A 21794-nucleotide genomic window follows, 5' to 3' on the forward strand; every position below is an offset into this window, starting at 1 on the left:
GATACTTACAAAAATTGTGTCGATTGGTCAGTTGAGAATTTTTTCATATGACGTCAAGCTAGCGACTGTGCAAACCTTTCTTAACTTTTTTTTTTTTTTTTTTTTTTTAATATTATTATTTTAAACGTGTTAGTTGTTGTTATTGTTTTAGAGAGATTCCACGTTATATTTCCTAACTTGACAGTTTGGCGACTTTTCTGTGAATATGGAAGAACTGCTAATGCCGTTGTGTGTATCCATGTAATTTGTTCGTGGAGAAACACGTCGTGGAATCTATATTTCAAATACTTCCGCAATCAAGGAAGCGAGGTATGTAGCAAGTGTGATTCGTTGTTTTTTTCTCTCCAAGTATTTTATAATGTGCGTTATGGCCTTTAGATACTTTGTATTATAACAACATAAAATTTCTCAATTCGGCGCTGTCAATGTAATTAGAATACACTCTACTGTCAGATACAGCTGTTTCAGAATCACGCCCTGTATTAGATAATTTAAAAAATGAAATCAAAATTAGATCAGTGCCGTTATAAACAAGATCACGTGGTGCATTGATCCTGTTTAGGAACAGTGAAAGCAATAACATGTCTACACTGAGTGACTTCTTAATGCTGATGATGTGGTGATGATGTTGATGATGTTTATCAGATCAACTGAAACACAGCAGGGTCTTACATGGCTCACACTGGCAGGAAAGATGCTCCTGAACTTCCAGACTTTGCTTTGCTTAAAAGACTGGCCAAAGATCAGCTGATCTATCTCCTGGAACAGGTACAAGGCTCTGTGCATTCAGAGTGCAGCTCTCAGGTTACTGCAGGTGTCGAACTGTGTGGAAAACGTGATCATTTTGTCTTTCAGCTCCCAGGGAGGAAGGACTTGTTTATTGATGCAGATTTGATGAGCCCACTCGACCGAATAGCCAATGTTACCACACTCAAGGTAGGAGTTATCACTTACATTTATCCATATGACAGGTACTTTTATTCAAAATAAACAGGGGTGGCTTAGAAATGGGCAAGTGCGGCGGCCTTTCACAAATAAAAGGACGTCAAAATTATAGTTCATAACTCATAATCATAACATTATTTACTGTTAACAAATATCTTGAAATGGTTTATTCTGGAAGGGGGCATGTTGGCTTAGTGGTTAGCATGTTTGCCTCGCACCTCTGGGGTTGGGGGTTCAAATCCCATCGCCAGCCTGCATCGCCAGCCTGCATGGTCTCCCTGTGCCTCAGGGTCTTCCTCAGGTACCTCAGTTTCCTCCCCCAGTTCAAAGACATGCAGTGTAGGCTGATTGGCATTTCCAAATTGTTCAGTGTGTGTGAATGTGTGTGCAATTGTGCCCTGTATTGTGTTGGCACCATGTCCAGGGTCCATGTCCAGGGTCCATGTCCCCTTGCCTTGTACCCTGAGTCCCTTCGGATAGGCTCCAGGGTCCCTGCGACCCTGTGTAGCATAATCGGTATGGAAAATAAATGGATGGAATATTCTGGAACGAAAAAATAGAAATCTGTTTAAGTTTGAGAGTATTAGTTTGCCTCACATCACTGTTATTATGCCATCAACAAAATCTCATGATATAAGCATTGCACAGCCCTGACATTTTCATTTTCACACTATTGATAGGCCTATTTATTAGATTTTATATATAAGTCACACATATTCAGGAGCTCAAACTAGAGAGAATACAAACTGGGTCTCCATGAATGCCACATTACTTGTGTAAATGCTCCTTCAGACTATTAACACATGAATTACTTCATATCCAGCTTAATAAATGAGGCCTGATGTTCTCTAGAAATTATTTTGGCTGAGATAGACTTAAAAAACAAGTTAAAGACAAGCACGTTTCAGCATATAGCTGTCCTTATATTTTCTGTGATGAAGAACTTGTTTTCTTTTCTCTTTGTGTTGTCTGTAGCAACATGAAGTGGACAAACTCTATAAAGTTGAGCTGAAACCAATCTTCAGTGTTTCAGATCAGTAAGTGTGACTCAGATTCTCTTCCATTTTATATAAAAAGTCAAACGGTAACAGCATTGTGGACTCTACGGCACTTTCTCTTTTTTAGACTCTGCTTCCTGATACGTCCTCGAATCCAGACGGTGAAGTGGATTGCAGGTTAGTGCTGTGTAATTCCCTGTGCTGTATCTGCAGATACACTGCGTGACGCACATGAGCTGGTTTTATGTCAAAAACAATGATGTGAGTGAGTGTCTGTTTACAGATATTGTAAACTCTGACAAGGCATCTGGCAGATTCAGAAGATATAAAATTATATTTACGCCTCAGAAGGTAAGCTGTATCTATCATTCAAATGTGTTTTGTCTGTATTTTGTTGTACATATGGAGTGGATTATTATTACTATTCTATAAGAATATCAGTGTTCCCGCAGTGCTACTAAAATCTGCATCGTGAATAGAAATTGATGTTTTGTTTGGGCTTGTTGCAGTTCTATGCATGTGACACAGTTTTGGAGGAACAGGGCGTCTACGGTGGTAGGTGTTCCACATTTTCATGTAAACTTAAGCTTCAGAGCTGGTGAGCTCACGTGATTTCCGAGCACACATTTCTGAAACTTTATTTTGCAGATGTGACGTCTGATGAATGGTCTTTCTACCTCCTTCCACTCGACGATGACATCATCAGTCTGGAACTGCCTGAATTCTTCAGAGATTATTTTCTGGTAATGTACTGTGTGGTCAAGTGAAGATGTGCTATCTACTGTATGTGTCAAACTACAAATTAACACTTCCTGTTGAACCCTGGTGGGAAATGGATTTGTTTCTGCAGCAGTAGTGCTTACTTTATATTCTCTGTACCATCCCGTCCGAAAGTATTGGAACAGCAAGGCTAATTCTGTTGTTTTCACTATATATTGAAGACATTTGGGTTTGAGATCAAAAGATGAATACGAGACGACAGATCAGAATTTCAGCTTTCATTTAATCATATTTACATGTAGATGTGTGTGTGGCACTTTTGGTGGCAGATCACCCAGTGTTTAGGTGAGCAAAAGTATAGGAACAGATAGTCTTAAAATAAATAATACTTAATATTTGGTTGCATATCGTTTACTTGCAATAACTACATCAAGCCGGTGACTCAGTGACATCACCAAACTGTTAAATTTTTATTTTATTTTCCTTTTATGGGCTTGTAATGCAGCTTCTTTCATTTGTTGTTTATTTTGGGGGGTTTCTCCCTTCAGTCTCCTCTTCAGGAGGTGAAATGCATGCTCAACCGGATTAAGGTAAACAATCAATTTAACGGGGTACGCCTGGGCTGCAAGAATCACCTGCCAGTCCCAATATTTTTGATCACTTGGAAAAAAATGGGTGGGTTCAAACAAAGGGTGCCATGTTCTAAGTTGTTTAACACATCTAGATGTAAATATCAGGAAATGAAAGCTGAAATTCTGTTCAATCATCTCGTATTCATCTTTTGATCTCAAACCCAATTGTCTTCAATGTATACCAACAAAAAAAAAAGAATTGGCCATGCTGTTCCAATACTTTTGGAGGGGGACTATAGGTTTACATTAAAGCTCTCGTTTGAATACATTATTGTTTCTATAGTAGCGGTAAATTCACAGAGACAATAATCTAAGTCTATTAACTAAAGGATTAAACACATGTTGTCATTTTATAAGAAAGGATATGACTGATGATATGGTGAAACTTTCTGTAAGGAGATGTTTTACGTAATATTTATGGAAGAAGTCTCCAGTGTCAGCTTGATAACAGTCAAAGTTAAAGATTTCCTTTAAAACTCATTTAGATTTGCAGTGGGTTTTTTTTTAACAGCTGCATTCTTTATTTGTCTTTGAACTTCAAGAGAACGTGAGGGAAAGTGTTTCTAGCTGCTATAACATGAGGAACTAACCTGTTTTGTAGACATTCCATTACATTAAGAGGAGCTATAAAAAGATAAGACGTGTGACGTGTAATTTAATAAAACAAAATTTAAAAAAATAATTGTGGAAATGTAAATTTGTCTGCTTCATATCTGGCTGTATCACACTGTCATTCATTATTTTCATATAACAGCACACCCCATTATGTTTTATCCCTTAAGTACTTCTAAATTACTACATACTAGTAAATGTACTGTAGTATAAGTATATAATGTATATAATACATAATGAAAGATTTTAGGTTCGAGTTAAGATCAAATGTTTACAGGAAAAAAAACTTAATGTATTATTAACGTATTTAATTTGATTGTATTTTCATTATTAACACCACTGTGGCTAGGAGGGAGATCAGCGCTGGGTGACGACTGCAGGAAGTGCATTACATCTTTTACACTCCCTATATGGCCCGTTCTCAAAGGTGTATGGGATTGGACGATGTGCCAAGGTAAGATCTCAGCAGGAAAAGAAAGTGTTTTGAGCCCAATGCTTGAACATTAGAACCATCATTTTCTTGTTGTAGATGGTGTATGAGTCATGGAGGGAGCAGGTGGAGGATGGGGAGCAGAAAGCACAGCAACCTGAGATTGGCAATGTTTTCCTCATCGATAGAGGTATGTTCATTTGCCAGAGATTCTTGCAAGGGTTTTACTCTAATAAAGCAATGTGATGTAATTGTTTTGTATTGTTTGTAATACAGAATGTGACATCCTAATAAAGGTTTCTGTTTTTTATTTGATAGATGTGGATTTTGTTACTCCTCTGTGCTCTCAGGTGGTCTATGAGGGACTGGTGGATGACATTTTTAGGATTAAATGTGGTAAGTGAAACATTTTTTATGTTCTTATGTTCTTACCTCTCCTTTGAGATGATGCATTGTGCCACACCTCTTTTATTCAGATTACCAGGCCCAGAGGCCACACCCCTTATAGTCAGAAAAAGAGAGTGAGAGAAAGACACACAGTACCAATTAGAATACATTTCTAACTAATAGTACGCTAATAAACAGAGCTCTGTGTGGTGTCAGGCTTTATTATTTTGAACACACACACCTTTTTGAATCAGTGCAGACAAATAAAAAAAAATATTGTGACTAGAGCAGTGATTATGTGTAACATGGACTATATACTAGGAACAAAGATCACTTTTCATTTCTTTATTTGCTCAGCTGCTAGTTTGATATGTTCTGAAGCTGAATAATCATCACTTTTTGCTTATTAGGCAGTGTGGAGTTCGGGCCTGAGGTCACCTCCTCTGACAAGAGTATAAAAGTGATGCTCAACTCTCAAGATAAGGTACACAGTAGAGAGAAATTTGACACAGAGACACAGCTGCTCATTTTTGAATACTGTATGTGTGTGTGTGTGTATATATATATATATATATATATATATATATATATATATATATATATATATATATATATATATATATATATATATATAAAATTTATGTATACCTATAATTTCTGTATATATACAATTACATGTTTTATTTCATCAGGTGTTCAATGAAATCAGAAACGAGCACTTCTCCAACGTATTTGGCTTTTTGAGTCAAAAAGCTAGAAGCCTTCAAACGGCGTATGACGTGAGCCTCTCTTCACTTTTCTCACTCAAATGCACAAAACCTAACATCTCTGAACGACTTCATTGTACAAAAACAGTCAGTTACGTCGTTTTTCCATCTCATCTGTACTTGTAATAGAAACGGCGTGGAATGGACATTAAGCAGATGAAGACATTTGTTTCAGAGGAGCTCAAAGGTCTGAAACAGGAGCACCGTCTTCTTAGTCTGCGTGAGTTACTTAAACTTTCATTTGTTACATTAACCTTCATAAGCAAATATCTGTTTTCTGAGTAACAAATGACTTCATGTTTAGATATTGGTGCAAGTGAATCCATAATGAAGAAGAAAACAAAGCAGGACTTCCAGGAATTGCTAAAGACTGAACATTGTAAGAAATGTTGATTCATGTGAAAAACGATGTATTTATTTATTCACTGAGTGATGCTTGTAAAGATAGCACAATGATTCCTCTAAATCCTTCCTTTCTTTAGCTTTACTTGAAGATTTTGAGGTTCGGGAATGTATTAGCTTCATTGAAGAACACATTAATAGACAGGTGTGTTAACACAAAAGCAGAGCAATATAAAAACGTACAGTACAGTATGTTATAACACATGCTTATATTTAAGTACTAGAAGCATATAGTGTACAGTCTTAACCAACACCGTTATAAAACTTTATCCTTCAGGTGTCTATGATCGAAAGTCTGAGACTCCTTTGTCTGTTGTCTCTTACTGAAAATGGTGAGTCTTATGATTTATGTTATGATACAAGTTTTTTTTTTTTTTAATTTTACCCTATAGTTAAGCAATTTTGGCTGATGTTTAAATGCTAAGATTAGAGTTAAAATCTATGTAAGGAACATGTATGTGAAATTTTCGACTTTTTTACTCAAAGATCCTGCAATCTTTTGTTCTAACCCAAAGAAGAGTGTATTAAAACCAAGCTCTAAAAAGATTTACCAAGATCATATTTGCGTGGAATGATATTCTGCAGGATAGGATTCGAGACCCCAGATGCAGATCTAATTGGAAAAGCTTTCAGCTTATACTAACATGAATCTTGGGGTCTGAAATGATTTACGCTTTAATACAGCACTTTTTTTTTTTTCAACAATTTTTTCAATTATTTTTTTTAAGTTAAGTGTCCAATTATGATCTGGGGCTTGCCTGTTAATAAATCCATAAATTTATGCCTTTGGTAGAATATATATATTTTTTATATTTCCTGATTAACTTCTATTCTAAAAGTAAGTAAATTGAAGATTACACTAAAAAAAGATCAAGCTTCAAGTTGGATTAAATCAGGTATGGATCAGTGCAGTTAAACCAAACTTTAAACCTTTTGTTTTAAAATAACTCCGTTCTTGTTGCTCTATTAATTTAAGCTCTAGTTTCAATTTCAGATTTAATCTTGAAGCTGAAGTTACATTTTTTGAATGACTGGGTATATGAATCGAATGGGTAGTGGAAATCAATTGATTTTTATTTGTTTTTACTTATAATATATAATTATTTCTTATAATATGTCCTATATATTTTTTTTATAATAGTAATGCATTTAATTAAGAATAATAAAAATGTTTAGATCTTGAGTGGCATTGTCAGTGCTTACTTGTTTAGTTAGTTATTTGCAAGTCCAAGATGCTGGGCAATGTGAATTAATCCCAGAGGTTTAGATTTAAATGGTTTATTTGGTAAGCAATGTTTAAAGTGCTATAACACAACTCAAATAACAATACTGTTCGTATCCTTGAGTAGCTCTAAATTTTAATTAATCCTTGTTGGTGTGATCCAAGTAATAAAACACAAAACAATGTCAGGTGTTCAAAAACTTGCCAGACATTTGTAAGTTAATCTAATTGTTATAAATTATTAGATACTAAAGGGTAATTAGAGATGCACCGATGTATCGGCCGATAAGGCTATTTTTCCTGCCATCGGTTATCGACCGATAGTTTAAAAACATCCGATGATCAGGGCTGATTATATCCTGTCAATCAAAAGAGGGCGGGAAAACACATCGATTGCATGTCTCCTGTGTGGAATGATGACATAACTGCAGTCTGTAAGCGCTGTAAGCTCTGCACTACTAAAATTTTACACCGGAAGAGAGCAGCAGTGAAGCGGGAGTTTCGGCGTCGAGTCTATTTATTTATTTATTTATTTGTTTGTTTATTTTGCCTCGCTGCTCGTGCTGAATTAAAGCACCAGTACACCGTTAAAAGATTTAAATGAAGTTGACAAAAAGTATATATTGCACAGAAAAATATAATTGTAGAGTAGTATATTTCATATCCAATTAATGTTATTATATAAAAAAGTTTATATTATATATTACCAGTTTTGATTTTCAGTGATGAAGTAGAAATGCTTTTGTTTGTGGTGAGTGAATGTATAGCCTAACAGGATTTTTTTATTTTTTTATTTATTTTTTTTTTTTTAAAATTCTGTCAATGTTAATATGAATGAATAACATTTAATAAGTTAAGAAATCTTACTTTTAACCCTCAGAATTTAGTTCATGTGTTAATGTGAGTAATGTGTTTTCTGTTTATGAGACCAGTTACTGTGAAACAACTTGCTGAAATGGAGAGAATAAAGTTTTTATTTGCATTTCTTGCAGAATTCTTTTAAATGAATTATTATTAATTTAAAAGAAGGCATAAAAGGCAGAACTATCGATATCGGCCAATATCACTCTGAATAATCGGTATCGGCTGAAAATTTACTATTGGTGCATCTCTAATAATAATAATAACGGTTATTAACTATTTAACTGACTGAGATTAGGAGCCAGATGAGACTTCTCACCATTTTTATATGTTGTTTATATGTTCTTCTACAATAGGACTCCTGCCAAAAGACTATCGGTCTCTAAAAGCTCAGTACCTCCAGGTGAGTCGATAGTATAATATAAATGTAACATGAACACACCTATTGGCTTGAATTCATAAAACGCGTAATATTTAAGTATCCGACTGATGTTTGAGAGTTAACTCAACTGTGGTACATCCTGGTTATATGCTCTACTGTAGAGTTATGGCATAGAGCACCTACTGACCTTTGCGAACCTGAGGCAGATGGGACTGCTGGTGGAGCAACAGCCCGGAGAAGCACTAACAGTAGTGGAAAGCAAAGTGGGCAAACTGGTCAATGACAAGACAGTTGGTAAGATGTGGGACTAGTTCATAAAATCTACAATATCTCCAAGTCTGCAAACCAAGCCCTGTACATATGCACAAAGCAGTTAAAACTAAATGTTTTTTTTTATTATTATTTTTTTTAAGGAAAGCTGACTGATGCGTTCTCCTCACTGGCCAAGAAGAGCAATTTCCGAGCGTTGAGTAAAAAGCTGATGCTTGTATGTAATTTCATGCATCCTCACTTATTGTGTATATTAGCCAACATTGTAATAAACACAGTAACGCTGTTCTGTGATTGTCCACACAGATACCTAAGACAGGGGAGGAGTACGACCTCCGAGTCCCACGGGACATGGCTTACATCTTCAGTGGAGCGTACGTCCCTTTGAGCTGCAAACTGATTGAACAGGTTGGTGTTCCCAAAACCAGGTCAACTCTAAACTATGAAAGAATAGATGTATTGCTTTCTTCTAAATAAATAGAGATATTTTCATTGTATATATTGAATACACATATTTATCTGTTGTTGCTGCAGGTATTAGAAAGAGATGGCTGGACAGGGCTCGAGGAAGTCACCCGCCTGTTAAATGGACATGAGTTTGCAGTCACAGGTCCTGAAAATCTTCAGTCTTTAAACAAGTCATGGTGGTAGAAGAGACTTTACTTAAAACTATACATTTTTAGAAAAAGCAATGATCTTGCATGGTGGGAAAAAAAAGTTTTTGAATATTTAATATTTTACATTTAACGTGCTGGTTTAACAAATGAACATACAGGTGAGTGCACACGTTGAGTACAGATGAGGCGTGTACCATTTCCAAGACAAGTTGTGTGTGGGTGGGTGTGGTTATGTTTTCATTTAAATAAACATTTGACTTGCTAACATAGGAGGGGAGTAAATTGTTCGCTTAATTACAAGTTCTCAACATTTTACTTTTAATTATACTGTTTTGATTACTGTTGTTAAATCACATTTAAAAATGATATCCTCACTATAATGTTTTAAATTCATAGGCAACTATGGTTTGTGTTTGGATCAAAATGGAAAGACTAATGCTAAAGCCTAGTAGTTTGTTAAAAACACTATATGGAGAACATATGTGAACCCCTGACAAGCACGCCCTTGGGGGTTAATATGGAGTTGCCCCCCTCCCCTTTACTGTTATAACAGCCTTCACTTTTCCGAGAAGACTTTCCACTAGAATCAGCCAGATGTAAAATCTAATTGAAATGAATATATTTTTCATGTAGTTTTCTGTTTTAGAGGTTTACATCTTCAGCAAAATTACCCCACTACCAGAGACTCATTATTCAACATTGTTTTGAATGTAATTCTTTGAAACGAAACCTTATCTCGTTGCCTTACTTTTTGTAAAGTGTTTTCATTACACTTTTTAAATTTTATTTCTAGGAGGTACCAGTGGGACTGAAGCACGAATCAAAACAGACCCTCAAAGGATTATTCTTGTGATGTTCCTGGGAGGATGTACATACTCTGAAATGTCGGCCTTGCGCTTTATAGGTAGAGAGAAAGGTGAGGATGTTTCGGACCAAATGATTTTATAACTGAATGTGCAGCTCTTATGCATTATCATTAAAAAAAAAAATTTTTCCTCATAGGCTATAGGTTTATCGTGGTGACAACAGCGATCACAAACAGCTCCAGACTGCTGGAGGCTATGTTGGAATATCAGGCTTGAATTCTCCGAGATTACTGTCCACACAGTGACCTGTCTGAAGGACAGATCTGAGCTGAGCCGAGCATTCCAGATGACATTTTACCCTCAATTACAAATGGACATGATCATCAGTAAAGACAAAAGCACTACATGACATAATTTCAGTGAATGTTTGTTCATGTTTCGTTGTGTAACACGGTATGATTGTGAAGCTGGAGGAACCCAATGGCACTTGGGAGTTTTTCATGCTGTGTCCAGTTGATGCCACGAGTTCCACTGTGGGAAATAAATATGTATTTGTTTTTATGTGTTTGCATCATGTATGTGAAATGTTCATTCATTAATTCAGGTTCATTCACATCTGTTTCCTGGTCAGGGGCACTTCCAGGTGGAGCTTATCCTGTGAACACTTGGGTGTGAGGCAAGAACACACCCTGGATGTACCATTCTCACACACACACACACACACACACACACATATATGAACCCAATTCCACAAAAATTGGGACGCTGTGTAAAATGTAAATAAATGTAAATATAAACAGAACGCAATGGTTTGCAAATCTCATAAACCCAGTTGTTAGGGACAATGTAGCATCGCCAATCAACCCAGTGTAAATATATTTTATGTGGTGGAAGGAAACCCATGCGGAAACCCACGGAGAGAACATGCACACAGGAACTGGACATTAACTCGAGCTCAGGACTGAATCATAACATTCAGAAAACGAATATAAAACTGTTAAACGCGATATAAAAATCTGATCCCGAGGCGCTATTTTTTTTGTACCATTTGCAATTTTGCATGATTTGAATTCGTTTGCATAATTCATCTGCAGCTACATTTTCCAAGTATGAGTTCGTCTGCGTTTATCTCACTCCACACTTTAAACCGAGGACACCTGGGTGCGCGCGAGACGACTGACCGTTTCTGACGTAATGAAGAAAACAGTCCAGTTTTGGGACCCGCCCTCGCGCATGCGCAGTTCGCACCTCCACTGGCCAATGAAATCCGAAGCGCTATTTTGATGCGTATTTTGAATCGACAGAAACGGCTGCGCGAGACTCAAGCTTGGATCCGACACGTCTTTCTCCCACTACGCAAACTATTAAAACTGGTACTGTTTGCACCCTACGATGAGGAAGAGGTCAGTAATGGTCATATATTTTAGTTTATTCAATATTAAATTGTGTTCTGTTAACTACAATGTGCTAACGCTTAGCTTATGACGGGTTCCTTGACTTTGCTAACTACCTAGCTAATCAACCATATTAATGTGTAATAACTCCTAGTAACCAGGCAACATGCGCCATGTCAAATGAATGACAAAGCTTCAAAGTGGCCATACTAGTGGCTATCTCTAGATACACGTACACTTTACACATTTAATTTACACTAATAATGAGCGTGTCTTTGTATTGACCAGGCTGAGGTCTCTCTCAGACTCCAACTACCCGTCATTACCCTTGGCCTTGGTAACATGTCCATGTTTTTCATTATGAATGTAGTGAGGTGCTTGCTGCAGAGGCAGTGTCATGCCTCAATAAAGCCCTGTGCCACCTGAAGGACATTTGGGAGGAGATTGGCATCCCAGAGGAACAGAGACTGGAGAGAACAAATGTGGTCAAAACTCACATCAAAGTGAGTATGACGTGGAGATGGTCACTAAATCAAATATAAAGGGTCTGGGAATTGTAAATATGGCATTATGTTGTGTAAAAAAAAAAAAAAGTACTGTTGATTAATTTATTGTGTTGCCAATAAAGTGCTGTAAAATTGACCGTAAAGAACTGCAAAACATATTTACAATAAAGAACTGTAATATCTTGCGTAGTATAAAATAACACATAACCCAGTACATTTGGTCGATGCAGGTCAAAAGGTTGTGTGATCAAATGACAGCTTGGCAGTAAGACGCTTAACCTTAAACTCGGTTGTGTCCTGCATCAGCTAAATGAGCAAGTGTACAGGGTTATGTGTTATTTTATACAACGATAAGATAATACAGTACTTTACTGTAGATTTAATAAACCCAAGTTGCCAGTAAATTATGGAAAACTTTACAGCAATTTTTTTTTTACAGTACATCTCTGAAATACTGATTAGAACTCAATTTGAATGATTTGAATGTGGGTTCAAATCTCTTGACATGAACGTGTCGGCCAAAAGTATAAATGTAAATGTAAATATTAGGGTCTTCTGGACATGATGATTGCAGAAGAGGAGAGTCTGAGGAAGCGTTTGATGACCAGTATGGACACCTGTCGTAAAGAGCTAAATAAAGTGTGCTTGGAGCTGCAGCTTCCTCCGTATCAGGTAAGTGAATAAACCCTAAATGCATGTAGACCCTAACCAGTTAAGCTTGTTTGTCAACAGTGAGGCCCATTAAGGCCTTTGAGCATCAAAACCAATAGAAAGGCGTACACTCTGTGATCAATACTTTTGCTTTCTCACATGTAAATTGAAGAACATCTTATCTTGCAAGTTGCAAGTGTTTACATGCAGCCTAGTAATTCACTGATGATAATACTTAGACAAGTGAATAGCTCATTTGGTACAGAGTGAACTGATCTAAATGAAATGTATATCTGATTGACCAAAATCTTTTTAAGATTCTATTAAAGTAGAAAATTAATATCCATATGAACATGTGTGATTTGGATTGACCTCACTAAGGTTGGCTTGGGAATTGAAATTAAACCTGTATGTCTTGTGCAGTGGCTTTAAATGCTGGTCACACTAGAAGATGAGCAGTGGCGTTCTACTGATGCATGATGTGTGCATCCATGTCGGGTAAATGCTGAGAAACTTCTCGCTGACAATAGTGACACTTGGATAGGGATTTGTTGTGACAGAAATAATTTAAAACACAAGCTACGTGATTAAAAATCCGAACGCACTGACCAGACTCGCATGCTTCTCGCTTATATGATAATATTGACACTAAACCTCATTCCCCCATGTGCATAGCTACTCATATACATGCATATACAAGGAGCTTGTTTTGAGAGTGTCCAGTTTAGGATACATGTACACAGTTCATTCAGAATGAGCAGTCGGAATAAATTTAGATTGGCGAAAGTCTTTGCATGTAGACATAGCAAGTGAGTTCTGCCTTTAACATGGACGGGAAGAGAATCGCATCCATGAGCAATAATGGTGATTGGTAAAGCTTTTTGAGAGGCAATAGTAACTTTAATAACTTCTTAAATTTCCCAGGACTCATTGACAGGTCTAGATTTTTCCACATTTTGCTGTAGTGAGGAGAAAAAAAAAAAAAAAACAGTGCAGTTTTTCAATTTCCTCAATAAATTCTTAAAATATAACACATTCAAAATGACATCCTTTACACTCTAACAGTAAAGATCAGAGTGAGACAGGTGTAAGAGGATGTCTTACCAAAGCTGTTCTTATGTAGTTTTATACAGCTTTCTTAACACCCAACCCCAAAACAAAACACCCACTCCCTACCCCATACACAAAATCTGCTTGTCCCAGGTTCCCAGGCTACTGATTTGTTGTGAAAATCCATATGTTAAAGTAGTCTGTTTTGCTGTTTTTAGGAGGAGAGGGCAAACACAATGCTTCAACAAGAGAAAGATATACGAACCTGTCTTGAAGTTATGTTGAAACAGAAAGGTCAGAGAATGCAGACGCTTAAAACCCTCATCGAGCAGGATCAGGACCTCTGTGACATTCTCTGCTCGGAGCCGTTCTCTATCTCTGCAAGCGCAGTTCCTTCCCTGGAGCAACTCGAACGCTTCCGACAACACATTGCACAACTGGTGGCCGAAAAGGTGGAGGATTTCATTCATCTATCCTGGGTTTAATCATCGTAACAGCTTAGACGTGTATATTTATATTTTACTTATATCTTCACCTGTCTTTTCTTCAGGAACAAAGACACATCAAGTTTGTTGCGCTGAAGAAAAAGATAATACTTTGTATGGATGATCTGGATCAGCTGCCTGAGAGTAGTTTTGAAAAGGATCTTGTCTGCGAGGACGAAGAGGCTTTTTGTCTCTCCAAAGACAACATTGACTCCCTTAAGGTCCTCCTTCACGAGGTAAGAGTAGTGTAGTCTTCCCAAATGATCATCTACATCTGAAACTCTCCACAATACAAAAGCTCTAACATTCGAATGTTTCAGCTTGAGAGCAGGAAAGCTGAGAACGAGCGTATTTGTGGGTCATATCGAGAAAAGATCCAGGAGCTATGGGACAGGTTGCACATCTCACAGGAGGAACGTGATGCTATTGCTGAGCACATGACCATGTCCAAGAAGAGGAACATGGAAGCTGTATGTAGACATTAACAACAGCTTGGAAAATGTGGTTCATACTCACTATTATTTTATGAAATTCTCATCCGTCGGGCTACAGGCTCACTGCGTTCGTGTAATGCTGATGTGCACCACCTGTTTGTTTCCAGTTGCAAGCTGAAGTTCAACGTCTTGAGGAATTGAAGCTTAGAAACATTCAGGATCTTACAAAGGCTATTCGAGAGGAAATTACGGTGGTCTGGGATAAATGCTTCTACAGCACCGATCAGCGCCAGGCTTTTCTGCCCTTCTATGATGGTAAACAGAAATTCCCATTTATACCCGGCAAATGCTGAAGGTTTGCACCAAGTTCAAAATAAGAGTTGAGTAATTTCTTCTTTTCAGATAATTTTAGTGAAGAACTTCTGAACTTTCATGAATCTGAGATTCAGCGCCTAAAACAGCATTATGAAGATCACAAAGAACTTTTTGAAGGTGTTCACAAATGGGAGGAGAGTTGGAGGCTTTTCTTGGAGCTTGAAGTAAGTTGGATTCTATTATTATTGTTATTATTATTCATAGTAGTAATAGTAGTTTTGGCTGATAATTGTTATTATTAATCATTTAATTTTTTATAATTTTAATCATTAAATTTTAAGAAAAAAGCCACAGATCCATCCAGATTTACCAACAGAGGAGGAAACCTTTTAAAGGAGGAGAAACAACGATCAGACCTACACAAAGGTCTCCCTAAGGTAACTAATGCTGTGTACCTGAAAGCATTTATTTTTCTGTTTGGTTCGGATGATTAAAATAAGGCTCCTGCAACTCAATATCTCTCATTTAGCTTGAAAAGAAGCTGAAAGCCCAGATCGAGCAGTGGGAGCAGGAACAAGGCAGAGAATTTCTGGTCCAGGGTCAGAAGTTCATGCAGTTTGTTTCTGAGCAGTGGGAACTCTATTGTCTGGAGAAGGAGCGGGAAAAGCAGGAACGGGTGTGCCTTTCTTTATTTACCGTGTATATCTGTCAAGAAATTAATGGAAAAAAGTGAAAAGCAATGAAATATATACCATTTAAAAGGCATTTTATTTAATTATTTTAACAAATGTAAATTTATTATTGTACTGTAGTTCATATCAGAGTTGAGATATGCGCATGTACTATGGAGTCAGTACTGATTATCATTAAATAGTGTGTAATGTATACTTAAAACAAATGAAAATGCAAAAACAATAGGATGTGCTGGGTTTTGTAAGAAAACATATAATTAAGGTCAAAGCCATTTTGTTAATATTTTTATAAACATTATATTGTTATAGCGTTTTTTTAAACTGTGATTTATTTTGGGCTTAAAGGCTAGCGCTTGTGTTTAAAGTCGACGCTCTAGACGTAAATCAAAAATCCCATCTCGGACACCTTTATTTAAGGGTAAAAGTAAAGGTAAACTGTTGTGAAACACACTGGGCAGTATAGTACAGTACCGCTCTATGTACGTATGTATGTAAGTACCTGTACTGTATTTGGTTACCCTACTTGTCTGGGTACGATGCGTGCCGAACCAGGACGTATTGATGGAGTGAGAAAAAGTGCACATACTGTAATTTATGGGTCGAGGGCAGATGCCAGAGAATCATACTGATAATGTCTCTGATTAGAAAGGCTTTTCTACTGGACAGTATAATACACCAGTGTTCAGGAGTAGAATGCCGTCTGTTTGGGAGTTAGTGTGAAAATTTATTCATAAACGTTAATGTATGTTTTGGATTTGTTTACACATATTAACCACAAGTAATGTTTTGCGATTTCCCTGATTGTAAGTTACAAAGCAAATCTCTTTGTCACCTCGCGAGAACACTTGTTATGTTGCTCTTCAGGTTCTTAAAATTCATGTGTCACCTTTCTGTGCTAGCAATTGAAAAAGAGCAAACAGACAGAGGAGGACATGCTGTATGGCACAGCTGTACGGTCACCAAGTAAACGAAGATTTTTGGGCAGTATGACGCCTTGCAAGGCACGAAAGGTAAAAAAAAAAAGTATTCAAAGAACTTCCATTTGGCTTGAAGTCTTTATCATTGATGTATGTATATTCTTAGAAATTGAACGCTTTAGCTAATTCCATCACTGAAAAACTTGATTAACTTTCTTTTCATGAGAGTGCATGTATTATACTAACTCGCCTTGCATTTCCTTCAGCTAAACGCTACTTCCAGCACTTCCACTGGCGCCTCTAACAGCACTATGCGCTCTGTATTTTGTGGAACTGTCTGCCACTCGCCCGTGTCCCGCCCTCCAATATCAGCCAGCAAGGTTAGTGCAGGGCCGCAGTAAAAAAACTAATTTAGCTTTTGTCTTGTGCGACAGTAAAGTATTGTCCTTTATACAGATAAGTGACCTGATTTTATCTTTACTCTCTTAAACAGGGTAATTCCTTGAAAACCCCGGTTCGAGGGAAACCTCCTCATCAAGGCCTGGCAGAACGTAATAAGGAGAATGTCTGTCATCTTGCGTATGGTACAGGTGGTGTGTTGAAGACTCCAGCTAGCCCACAGCGCAACTTCAGCATCAACTCTGTTGCCAGCACCTATTCTGAGTTTGCGGTAATTTTATTTTTATTTCCTATTCAAACATGAGCAACACACAGTCTACACAAAGGGCAGAAGGGGTTCAAAAATAGCAATGAAAGATTAAGTTAGATAGATACAGTGGATATAAAACATTTACACACTCCTGTTAAAATGGTAAGTTTTTGTGATGTAAAAAAAAAAAAAAAAACCAAGATAAATCATGATAGAACCTTTTCTATCTTTATTGTGAATTTTTAACCTATTAATTAAAGTGAAATCATTTTCATAAGAATCTTTGTACGGGAAAAATGTAAATAAATAATGTACAATAACCTGGTTGCATAAGTGTGCACACCCTTAAACTAATACTAAATTGAAGCACCTTTAGATTTTATTACAGCATTCAATCTTTTTGGGTAAGATTCTATCAGTTTGGCACATCTTGACTTAGCAATATTTTGACATTCTTCCTTGCAAAAGTATTCTAACTCCGTCATTTTGGCTGGACATCTCCTGCCCACGGCCCTCTTCAGGTCACTCCACAGATTTTTTATTGGATTTAGGTCTGGACTCTGGCTGGGCGATTACAAAACCTTCAACATGTTTTGGTGAAGCCATTCCTTTGTTGATCTGGAGGTTTGCTTTGGGTCCTTGTCATGCTGAAAGGCGAAATTCCTCTTCATCTTAAGTGTTTTAGCAGAAGCCTTAAGGTTTTGCGCCAGAATTTACTGGTATTTGGAGCTTTTCATTATTTCCTCCATCCTGATTAAAGTCCCAGTTCCAGCTGAAGAAAAACAGCTCCTTTTGGTGATGTGCTGTTATTCATTTGGTATTATGGCAAAAAATATTTTTGGCTTATCAAACCATAACATATTATTCCACATAGTTTTGGGGAGATTGGATGTACTTTTGATTTTTTTTGTTGTTGTTGTTAATAAAGGCTTCCGTCTTGCCACCCTTTTCCATAGCTCAGAGATATGAAGAATTTGGGAGATTGGATGTACTTTTTATTTATTTTGTTTTTAAAAGGCTTCCGTCTTGCCACCCTACCCCATAGCCCAGAGATATGAAGAATTTGGGAGAACTTGCTAGAAATTGCTGCAGCTCTTTTACTTTTATTGTTGGCCTCGTGGCAATTTCTCCTGATCTTCTCATCAATTTTAGAGCGATATCCTGTTCTTAGTAGTGTCACGATCGTGCCATATTTTCTCCACTTGTGGAATATTGTCTTTACAGTGTTCCATGGTATATCCAGTGCCTTGGAATTTTTTTTAACCCTCTCCTGATTGATATGTTCAACAATGAAATCCAGTACTGGCTTTGTAAGCTGTTTGGCTTTTCCAGTTGGATGTCACCAAGATGTCAGGAAAATCCTATAGGAACAGCTGTACTTTATTTGGGGGTAGTCTGTCATTTTAATTGATGGCAGGTGTATACTAGTTAGTATTTAACATTAGTTTGAATGTGATTGGTTGATTCTGAACACTGCCACATTATAAAAGGGTGTGCACACTAATGCAAGCTGGATATTGGACGTGTTTTTGTCCCCCCCCCCCCCCCCCCCCCCCCCCCCAAAAAAAAAAAAAAAAAAAAATTCTGGATGTTTGTCACTTGATATTCATATGTTGCAATTTCGCAATAAAGGTAAAAAAAAAGTTCTGATATGATTTGGTTTAGTTTACTTTTTTTACATCACAAAAACCTGCTATTTTAACAGGGGTGTGTAGACTTTTTCTATCCACTGTACATATTGGTTTATGGATTTCAATCTCACTTTAAACTTCAATGCTGAATATTTCTTGGTGTGGCCTACTTAATAATGTACTGTATTTTCTGGACAATACTTTGCTGAAGACTCTAAGAGGCACCCTGCAACTTTCTGTCTGCTTAGAGAAAACCAAAAATCCAAACCAAAAGCACAACAAGCAAATATGAAAAGCAACAGCAAAATCAGAAACGCATCAGCGTTACCTGTAAGCGGAAAGGGTTTGTCCTTTCTGAACATTACAACACACACATGTGATTACGGACACCCACGGTTGTCTTGTATCAGTCTGATTGACAGGGCAGAGAGAGTATGCACTTGATCACGAACGGCCGTGGCATTATCAGGATTCCAACATCAGCAATCTCCTAGCAGCAGGGCGAACACTTCTCTTGTGCCACTTCGGAGACCTATTCTTGTTTATTTTTATCAAGGGCATTCATATGTTATTTGAGATGTTGAGAAATGCTGTCAACTTTGCATGGCATTAATATGAGTAAGTGAACACTGAATACCCACCTAAAGGTAGCCGGGTTATTCAGAAGAAAGAATTACTCCTCACTACAATAACATTAGTAACTTCACATTAAAGCTGATGAGTGCATTTTGCCCCTAGTCATACGCCGTGTCCAATCAACAGCAAGTATGTGATGTAACCTTTCTATTTTAAGTTCATTTTGATGTGTTTGTAATTTTGCTGTTGTTTTTGGTTTTGTTTTTGCGTTTTATGATTATGATTTTTTTTTTTAGTTAATGTGTGTAGCATACATTGATGTTGCAATAATGTAACAGGCATTTTGATTTTACATGACGTTCACACTGTGTCTGGATCGGGACCTCAGTAAACACTTAATAATTAATTTGTTAATGTTGCTGTAGTTTAGTGCTATATTGTTTCCAATGCCAAAGACAGTATTTTTCTCAATCCTTCGTTCAGGCCTAGTAAATATAAAGAAGCCATTGCATCACTTAAGCAGCATCTCTTTGCTGCTACCATACTGTTAACATCTGTTAATGTAGCTGTGGGATTTTCAATCTCAGGATGTCTAAGCTAATGATGGGAAGTGTAACCCACAAACATATCATTACCACCACCTATTAAAACACTAACAAATGGCCATGTTACAGTTAGTCTAATGCAAAAAATTTGCTGTATTCACAATACCTGAACATGCACTTTTAGTCTACAAAATATGGTCCATTATTTTAAAAGATGTCTCATTCAAGCACTATAATTATGCTAAATATTTTGGCCTTTTCATTGCATTAAATGTGTAGTAGGTATTTCAGATTCCATAAGTAATGTGCACGGTGAAGAAAGTTCCTGTCAGAGGAGACACTGACAAAGGTGACATTGATGAGAATTACTATGTAATTACCAAGCAAAAATGTCCGTCAGCATGAATCATGAAATATCAATTTTATGACTAATTTTATTGGTTTAAAATCTATTTGTTGGATTTTGGAGTTGATGTCTGGTTAATTCTGAAATTTGTTTTGAAAGGAAATAGTCAACGTTGAGTCCATTCAATCAAGGTTTGTTTAAATATGAGCATTTATTATAAGTGCATGCTTACTTTAACACACTTGCTACAGCTCAGTGACTTTCAGTGATTTTCCTATAAGCTGAACTCTATGAATTTGTTAGGAGATTGTTGTATTTTATTTTTGACAAATTGTTGAATAAAATCTAAAGAAAATTAATTCTAAAACGAATTACCTAGCATGTTAATTTGAGGAGTTTAATAATGAAAGAATTCAGTTATGAACATTATTCTGTAGTGCGTTGAAGCGTGTTATTTTATTATCATTGATGTTTGTCTGTTATCCCACTTTTTGAACCCTTGTCTGCTCATTCAGCTGAACTGTCACACACGCCCTCTTTCACTCAGTGTAACCTCTAACCCAGTTTTTTGAGCTGCGTAGACTGTGTGTGTCTCTTGAACCTTCTTTTCACTTTGCCATATCTTTGACCGGATTTTAACTTTTAACTCTGTCACCATCAAATATCCCCTGCAATCTGTCAATACATTAGGTCAGAGTACCATCGCATACAGCAAAATTAGATTGAAGAAAATGGAGTGTATTTTTATATATATATATATATATATATATATATATATATATATATATATATATATATATATATATATATATATATATAATATATATTTGCTGTCACACTAGTAGTCACATAAGCAGACCTGTTGATGTTCTTTCTACAGAGAGATCTCTCCAAGGCTTCAAAGTCAAAGCACACGCCAGAAGTCTTGAACTCAACCATCACGCACCTATGATCTCTCACACACACGAAGGAGACGAAAAACTGTTGGATCTGGAGAGGGAAACACTGCATGACCTGTTCACTACACAAAAGCTTTAATGTTCACCTTTTCAATGTCTGTATTTCTTTTTATATGTAAATGAGGGGACTGTATATTTAATATTTCTTAAAGAATCTATGTCTACTGTTAATATGATCAATACTAGATTTAATGAAGAAAAAAAGAACAGTCATTATATGTTATGTAATCAGCTCAGCTTGTAACATATTTAAATGTAAGTAGAATGGTGATTGGGTGTATGATTTATTCTAGGCTGTTACCAGCAGTATTCGCAACTGTACCTTCAAGTCTATGCCTATCATGAATGTTTTGCACAATATATTATTACAAGGGTTTTTTTTTTTTTTTTCCTCAGTTTGTACTTTTATTCTATGGTTCACTACATAATTTTTTTTTTTTTAACACAACAATTACTATAGCGATGTACACAATAAACAAATAGTCTACATTGAACATATCATTATCTTTGATCCATTTTATTTTTCAATTGGATGAAGAAAGAAATCCAGATTGACTCACCATGTTCAAATTGAATTATTACGCAAGCAAATA

General features: G+C 36.6%; 2 protein-coding genes across 4 annotated transcripts; both read left to right on the forward strand.

Moving 5' to 3' along the window:
* Nucleotides 1–82: 82 nt before the first annotated feature.
* Nucleotides 83–10612, forward strand: vps33b (VPS33B late endosome and lysosome associated). Its single transcript, XM_017458788.3, has 24 exons — nucleotides 83–309; nucleotides 646–768; nucleotides 856–936; nucleotides 1921–1982; nucleotides 2071–2120; nucleotides 2227–2294; nucleotides 2453–2498; nucleotides 2592–2686; nucleotides 4257–4361; nucleotides 4437–4527; nucleotides 4656–4733; nucleotides 5135–5208; nucleotides 5417–5503; nucleotides 5621–5711; nucleotides 5796–5870; nucleotides 5974–6038; nucleotides 6171–6225; nucleotides 8333–8379; nucleotides 8520–8652; nucleotides 8772–8845; nucleotides 8935–9036; nucleotides 9163–9238; nucleotides 10039–10161; nucleotides 10248–10612. The coding sequence occupies exons 2-24, from the start codon at nucleotides 673–675 to the stop codon at nucleotides 10325–10327; spliced, it is 1854 nt and encodes a 617-aa protein (XP_017314277.1). The 5' UTR covers nucleotides 83–309; nucleotides 646–672; the 3' UTR covers nucleotides 10328–10612.
* A 698-nt stretch (nucleotides 10613–11310) lies between these two features.
* On the forward strand, nucleotides 11311–21699 carry prc1b (protein regulator of cytokinesis 1b). Of its 3 annotated transcripts, none has more exons than XM_053676471.1 (14): nucleotides 11311–11454; nucleotides 11816–11948; nucleotides 12501–12623; nucleotides 13871–14104; nucleotides 14203–14373; nucleotides 14458–14607; nucleotides 14739–14886; nucleotides 14974–15110; nucleotides 15228–15323; nucleotides 15416–15562; nucleotides 16478–16588; nucleotides 16762–16875; nucleotides 16989–17165; nucleotides 20402–20997. In XM_053676471.1, exons 1-14 carry the CDS (start codon nucleotides 11444–11446, stop codon nucleotides 20441–20443), a joined length of 1794 nt encoding a protein of 597 aa, XP_053532446.1. In that variant the 5' UTR covers nucleotides 11311–11443; the 3' UTR covers nucleotides 20444–20997. The 3 variants fall into 3 exon arrangements, with proteins under 3 accessions (XP_053532446.1, XP_017314087.1, XP_053532447.1); XM_017458598.3 differs by lacking the exon at nucleotides 20402–20997 and adding an exon at nucleotides 21123–21699 and having other exon boundaries at nucleotides 11312–11454; XM_053676472.1 differs by lacking the exons at nucleotides 16762–16875; nucleotides 20402–20997 and adding an exon at nucleotides 21123–21699 and having other exon boundaries at nucleotides 11312–11454.
* The last annotated feature ends 95 nt before the right edge of the window (nucleotides 21700–21794 follow it).

This window comes from Ictalurus punctatus, chromosome 27, assembly GCF_001660625.3.
Source record: "Ictalurus punctatus breed USDA103 chromosome 27, Coco_2.0, whole genome shotgun sequence".
NCBI lineage: Eukaryota > Metazoa > Chordata > Actinopteri > Siluriformes > Ictaluridae > Ictalurus > Ictalurus punctatus.